Raw genomic sequence first — 7,143 nt, 5'->3', positions numbered from 1 at the left:
ATAGTGGTCCCTAGAATATTTTATTCAGGACTACTGGGTGTAAAATTCCTCATTATAGTGGATTACTTTGCTCCTCTCAGGCTCGTGGTTTTTTCCCTTATCCAGAAGGGCTTTCCATGTTAAAAATATGTGTCCTTGTTGTTCTTTTTTATTCTTGTTGATTACTATATCTCGGTATTACATTATTGTTCCGCTGTTATTACCGTGAATATTATTTCTGTGGGGGGTTTATTCCCAATAGAAAGAAAGATTATTTCTTCTAGCCATGCTCCTCAATATTCATACATTTATAGTCAATATTTTTGAAAGTTCATCGCTCCAATTTTGGGGAGAAGATGTGTACGGATACAATCAATCATCACCAGACAGATCTCCCCAACGAACGTTGTGCTTTGCAGCTAGATAATGTGCTCCTACTGGACCCCTACTGCCATACGGATAAAGCTCTGGCGCGATCTTCTTCTCTTCTAGTTCCTTCAGCAATGGTGTAAATAGAGCCCATGCAGCATCCAGCTCATCACTTCTAATGAACAATCTTCGCTCTCCTTCTATTGCATCTAACAGAAGCCGCTCATATGCATCTGGTATTTCACCTCGATACCTTCACAAACGACCCAAAATATGGAGTAAGATTTTGAAGTCAACAATGTCTGCCTCATGTAATCTCAAAATAATCAGCATTGTAAGTTATTCATCAGAAATAAAGAACATTGAGAAATCTGTTGCAAATTATAATCCTGGCTCTATATTAAATAATCTGCTGCAAAGTATATCCTGGTTCTATATCAGATGTATTTCATCGATCCCTGAAATCATTATAGCATATATTCACAGAACAAACAGGAAATGGTGAAGTGCAAGAAAATTTAAGCAGTTATAACGTTTTAATAACTTATAGTCGAACAGTATTCTCTTACTTTGCTTTGTAAAGAAGATTAAGGTCACTCCGGTCAAGTCTCATTCCAAGACCAGGAACCTTGTTGTTGATTTTCAAATATATGGCTTCATCAGGTTGTAAGCGCAGAACTAGCTCATTTGTGGCCTTATCTAGATCAGTTCCAAAGTTCTTTTTGTACAAATTTCCAGGAACATGTCTGAACTGTACCCTGATCTCCGCCCTGCATTTTCAATGTTACAAGATTTTGGATCATTTTGTATATATAGCTGAAAATATCATTATGGAGAAAAGGAAAATCCACCAACCTCCTAGTATGGAGAGCTTTTCCAGCTTTCATGAGGAAAGGAACCCCGTCCCAGCGTGCATTATTAATAAAGAGTGCAGCAGCAGAAAACGTTGGAGTGACACTACCGTTTGGCACAGTTGGATCGTCTGTATAAGCTGGATATAACTTACCACCCTTGCTATGACCTTTATACTGGCCAAGTACCACATCTTCAAGCTGCAATGGCCTCATTGACCTTAAAACTTTAACCTGAACCACCAAAACAGTCAGATCTAGTTGTGGACATGTTTATTAAATGAACTTGAAAATTGTATTCTCTCTATTTATAGTCATTTGGAGGATCTCCGTTTTGTGTAATGCAGGATTATGAGAATGGTTTGTGGCAAACATCTGGATACCTTTTCATTTCTGATGTCCTCGGCATCCATGCTGACAGGTGTTTCCATAGCAAACAATGCTAATATTTGGAGGAGATGATTTTGCATTATATCTCGGATGATGCCGTAATTGTCAAAGTACCTGAGCCAAAAGAGCAATAAGTTAGAGATCCAACTCCAACAGAATACAGTATTTTTTAAGTAGCTGTAGCAGAGTAATGAACCTCACCCTCCTCGTCCCTCGGTACCAAAATCCTCCGAAAATATGAATTGGACATTGCGGATGTAGTTTCTGGACCACAGAGGCTCAAAGACGAGATTCGAGAAACGAAGAACTGAGAGATTCTCAACAAGTTCCTTTCCCAAGTAATGGTCAATTCTGATAGAAAACCAACATAATCAAACTCCAATCCACGTTACATCCACAAAGAAAATGCAAATCTTACCGGAATATTTGCTCCTCAGTTAGGTACTTCTTTAGGCATCTGGTCAGCTCGCTAGATGATTCTAAGTCACGACCAAACGGTTTCTCAACAATGACCCTTGTCCACCCACTTGTTGAAGAAGCTCTAAGACTTGCACATCTCACCACATCCACGAATATATTTGGAGGTATTGATAAGTAAAACAACCTATTAGAAACCCTACAACCCTAAAATGCAGCACTCACAATCAGCTTTGTATCATTCATGATTCCGAAGTAAAGAACATTAAAATGCAGTAATGCTGCATCAAGCGAAGACTAATTTTTGCCATTCGAACCCCAGGATACAATAAGGATAACATCTATATTTTTTTTTTGGGCCTCTCATTTCATCCAGGTAACTGAGCAACAACAATAACATACCCAGTGTAAACCCACAAGTGGGGTTTGGGGAGGGTAGTACGTAGGCAGACCTTACCCCTACCTTGTGAAGGTAGAGAGGTTGTTTCCAATAGACCCTTGGCTCAAGGAAAGCATAATCACAGCAGTTACGAAACGTAACTGAGCACAAGACTATAACTAGACATAAACATTAATCCTGCCAAATTTTGAGGATTTGCAGTCCTGAATAAAGTATAAAGTCTATCACAGAACCAGCTCTTTCACATTCCAGTATATGCTTCAACAGAAGTGCGTGTACATGTAATGTGCAAAAGCTGTGAGCAAAGAATTCTAAGTACATCATCACGACAGTAAATAAAATGAGAAGATTCTTATTATCTCACGTCAAAGGGAAAGAAAATGAGCAAACAGTCCATAAAAGTAAGTCCACTATCTCTCATCCATGGAGTAAATTCTTTGAAGGAAGATGCGGTATTCATTTTCCATAATCTGAACAAAGCATCAAGATTATATAAAGCATTTATGTCAACATGCACGTGCAGAGACAACTTTGCAAATGAAATCTCTGTACTTTAACTAATATTGATTAGCATGTTGAACTAACAGAAGTTGTGGAAGTTCCCCTTTAACTCTCTTGTCACTGCTTAGATGGAAATAATAATACGGGTCTCGTTTTGGGTGATTCTTTGATTCTTCGACTTAAATTTATTGTAGGGGTTGATCAAATTAGAATCAGTCAACCAAGGAAACTAAGGTTTTAGTTTTTTATTTTGTACATATGTACATATACACATCTTTCTTCGAGTCAGACCTTTTACAGATTTCCCCATAGTTCAGAGTTCAGATTTCTCCAAAGTTGAAAAAAAAGATCAGGAAGGAAATTCCCCAAAAAAATATCGAGAGTACCCTTCTTATGTGATATATAACTATATTGTCAATCTCTTTCCCGCTATACCCAGCAAATTCTCAAGGACAAAAGGTAGTTTTTTAAAGTGAAATTCTGCTATTCTTATAGACTCAAGGGGGGCGTGAATTTCTCAGGAGAAGTTTTTCCATCCGGAGAGTGCATCAACTCTTGCACCAAATGAAACTTTCACTTGGTCCAGTCATCTAGCATCTCCAACTTAGACAAGCATCAAACTATTATGAATCCTTCATATAATCACTTTACACTGACACACAATGTCAAAACAAAACTTAAACGTGCTTAGGCCATAGTATCTGCAGTCAATGATGTCTAGCTCCATTTTTACCTGAAGGACTTCTTACCTCAAACTTCAAGGCACCGAGTAAATCATTCCGAATATCTTGCCAAAAATATTTTAAACACCAAATAAACCACTAATTTCATATCTTGTCTATATTATGTTCCTTTTCTTATCCGGAAAGTCTGTATCTTACTTCTTGCAGCAACAGGATGTTGCCTTTAAGGGTCATAGTTGGTGATATTCAGTGGCCACACAAATTAATGGACAATGTATCTTACATAGATAATACTTAAAAGATGTAGAGACTTGTCAAGAATTAAAATCTTAGTAGTAGAAAAACATTAAACTAATTAAGATGATTGGTTACTTATATGGATAAGATGTAAAGATGGCATTCAGTTTACTGTTATAGTTTCTTTCTAGACGTGCAAAAACAGACTGCAACACCGATAAGTACAACCACATGAATTACCTCCTTTTCCTTTAATTTGTAATCCAGTTCTGCAAAATCATCCTCAGAATTGTACTGACCCGAATGGTAAAAGCATCTTTCCAGAAAGTGGTCCATTTTAGCCTCGCAATTCTCTCTGCAAACCCTCAATGACATGGATTCCATCAGCTCCAAAACCATAAACACCACAAATATTCGCATGTTAAAGTGACTTGACATAATGACATACCTCTGATCAATTCTACAAGTTAAGGTCTTACTGATCATGTTTCTCAGCTCTTCATCACTCATTTTTGTTCGTGAATAACCAAAAACCATAAAATTCTGAAACATACAAGCAAAGACACATCATGAGCTACTTATGATGGCTCTACAAATTAATCTAAGCTCCATTTTATTTTTGTGTGTGATTAGTAGATAACAATATATAGTTGGAGATACGAAATTTAACCTCAGGCAAACAATCTTCATAGAAAAGAGCAAATAAAGCTGGAAAAATCTTCTTCTTGGCTAGGTCACCTGAAGCTCCAATAACAGTTATGCTGACCGTGGTCGCTGCATTTTCTAACTCTGTCAAAGCCACTTGTTCTGGCATAGATTTTGAAGCCGAACCTATATGCATACATGTCAGAGATTTAGTATTTAAATTAACTAACGGAAATACAAGCAGAAAATGATTATGCAAAGAACAAACCGCAGTTCATGGATGAAGGTGAGCTATCATCAAGAACTAGAATTTCAAGATCATCCATTTTATTCTACAATCGAAAAGCAAAAAAAGAAAGCCTACAAGAGGTTTTGTAAACCTTAAATAAGATGTTTTAATTTAACTACAATTCCATCTATGGTTTGTCAATGCAAAGAGCAGAAACTACTAAGTGAAAAGAAAGGAAATTTTCTAAAGTTCTACAACACCATATATCTAATAGGTTAAATGGTTGTTTCTTTTTCTTTTTTTTTTCTCTCTTTAGTCCAACTCAATTATTGAGGAAGTTAAGCTTTTGGGATACTTTAGTACAGTACATAAATTGGTTTTAACACCCACTAATTTTGTATTAAACTGGAACTGTCTTCTATTCCAACACAAGCTGCACTTTTAAACTTAAAGAGTTAAGCAAACATAAACAAAATCCTTTACCAGAATATCAAGAAAAGAATTTCAGATATGGGTACAGAGCAAGGTAAGTACTAAAAGTAAGTAAAACTACAAAGTCAGAGTTAACCAAATTACACAACTAAATATATGATAAGCAATACATCAAACACTTGGAAGAAGATAAATTGAGCTATAAAATAAAATAGTAAAAGTTAAAGACTGCATTTTTAAATGAAGATCAAACTCACCATCCAGGAAAGACACAGCATTCAGATGAAACCCATTTGATGACATGATCTCAAAATGTTTTCTTGGTTGGATTCTTGAGTAAATTCCATTTTGAAAAGTACTAGCAACTGAAGATTCAAGGGAATGGGCTTTAAATGGTAAAATATTAAACTTTCTGCAAAAATTATGTGCCCCATTATGGAAAGTACTAGCAACTGAAGATGAAGAACAAGGATTCAATTGCAACTGCCCACCCATGCAGTTTTTTGTGTAAAGACTCGCTGGAGAAAGTCACAGATTTATTAGCTTATTTAATGTGAAATAATAAAAAGAAAATAAGTTTATCCAATTGCAAAGTAGTTATTGGATACTGACAGATTCTTTGTTAATTGAAATATTTGATGAATTTAGCAGGAAATATCTGAATATTGGCCCTTAAGTTCGGTGAAAGGCATTAGTAAAGTGAAGTCCACACCTTTCAAATGCTCATCCTTTATATGAGGTCCATATTTTTTCTCCACAAAGTTTATTATTTTTTTCTTTAAAATATACCAGTCTTAATATGTTCTTAAAAATATACATTTAAATAAATTAGTCTTTATTTCACGTGCCACGCATATGTATCCCCAACTACTATTGTTAATTTTATATGTAAAGATAATAAATTTTTAATACAATATATAATTTAAACTATAAATATTTCATGTGGTGTAAACATTCATGAATAAAACTTTTGCCTTTACAACATCAATTTTTTTACCCATTAAAAAAGATTTTATGTTGGATAAAATTATCATTTAATTACTTTTCTAATACTTAGGATTTTGAAATTAAATATAAAATTTTATTAGATTTTTCTTAATTTGAAATATGTAGGAAGTCCTAATATTTAGGACTTTTAAATCAATTAAAAATTTATCTTATATAAACGTTTTCTTGTTTGAACTATATAACATAACTATCTTGATATTAATTTTCCTAATATTTATGACTCTTGAAATCAGTTAAATTTTTGTAAATTTACCTTACAACACAAGCCACATATTACCTTGATGAACTAATATGGAGTGTTGGATTCTTAGTTGAGTAGGACTATTATTCATGATCAAATGTTGAAAGTTAGGAATTTGATNTAATTATTTTAGGAATTTGATTCCCAAAATAATTAGTAGTATACTTTAAATTTAAGATACATATACCAAAATGTGTACCTCTAAACATGAAAATAATCCATTAGCTTAATTAGTTTTGTTCAACTTTGTTTCTTAGGTTTCTTGCCAACTCATTCATGACTCATATTCCTTTCACGATTTACTTTGGAGACCTAATATCTATATCTATATTATATTAAAAGGAGAGTAGTGAAGCATGTGGTTAAGCTAAGTGGCAAGCTAAAATGAAGCCACTTGACAATTTTAAGACAACATTAAAAATTTGAATTATAAATGGAAATATATTTAATGGAAATGGTTTAATAAATCTAATACATAATCTTAATAGATCTTAGTTTAATAAATTTGATATATATATATATATATATATATATATATATATATATATATATATATATATATATATATATATATATATATATATATATATATATAATCTTAAACCTCTGTTTTTGAAGCTGATATATTGGACACTCAGAGAATAGCATCGAGTACCGTTGCTATTGTGACTTGTAGAAAAGTTCAAACTTGACTTACTCTAGATTTTTGCTATACTATTTGTGACGACCCGACCCGTCGTCTCATGTGTTACTGCTCCGTT

At 33.9% G+C, this 7,143-nt stretch overlaps 1 protein-coding gene across 1 annotated transcript; it reads right to left on the bottom strand.

Annotated features, from left to right (window-relative positions):
- Window positions 1-238: 238 nt before the first annotated feature.
- On the bottom strand, window positions 239-5,801 carry LOC109216646 (glucose-6-phosphate 1-dehydrogenase, chloroplastic). Its single transcript, XM_019380821.1, has 10 exons — window positions 5,391-5,801; window positions 4,498-4,658; window positions 4,276-4,370; window positions 4,068-4,182; window positions 2,008-2,213; window positions 1,791-1,940; window positions 1,583-1,703; window positions 1,204-1,433; window positions 918-1,118; window positions 239-601 (listed from the first exon to the last, which is right to left on the bottom strand). Exons 1-10 carry the CDS (start codon window positions 5,626-5,628, stop codon window positions 352-354), a joined length of 1,767 nt encoding a protein of 588 aa, XP_019236366.1. The 5' UTR covers window positions 5,629-5,801; the 3' UTR covers window positions 239-351.
- Between the last annotated feature and the right edge of the window lie 1,342 nt (window positions 5,802-7,143).

The sequence above is a fragment of the Nicotiana attenuata genome, unplaced genomic scaffold (assembly GCF_001879085.1).
Source record: "Nicotiana attenuata strain UT unplaced genomic scaffold, NIATTr2, whole genome shotgun sequence".
Classification (NCBI taxonomy): Eukaryota; Viridiplantae; Streptophyta; class Magnoliopsida; order Solanales; family Solanaceae; genus Nicotiana; species Nicotiana attenuata.
This window is presented reverse-complemented; position numbering and strand designations above follow the sequence as displayed.

Coding starts and splice junctions, on each gene's coding strand:
- LOC109216646 (XM_019380821.1), bottom strand. CDS start 5,628: ATGGGTGGGCAGTTGCAATTGAATCCTTGTTCTTCATCTTCAGTTGCT. Junction 1,119..1,203: donor AAAGCTCTCCATACTAGGAG/GTTGGTGGATTT, acceptor TTGAAAATGCAG/GGCGGAGATCAGGGTACAGT. Junction 602..917: donor AATCTTCTTTACAAAGCAAA/GTAAGAGAATAC, acceptor TCGTTTGTGAAG/GTATCGAGGTGAAATACCAG.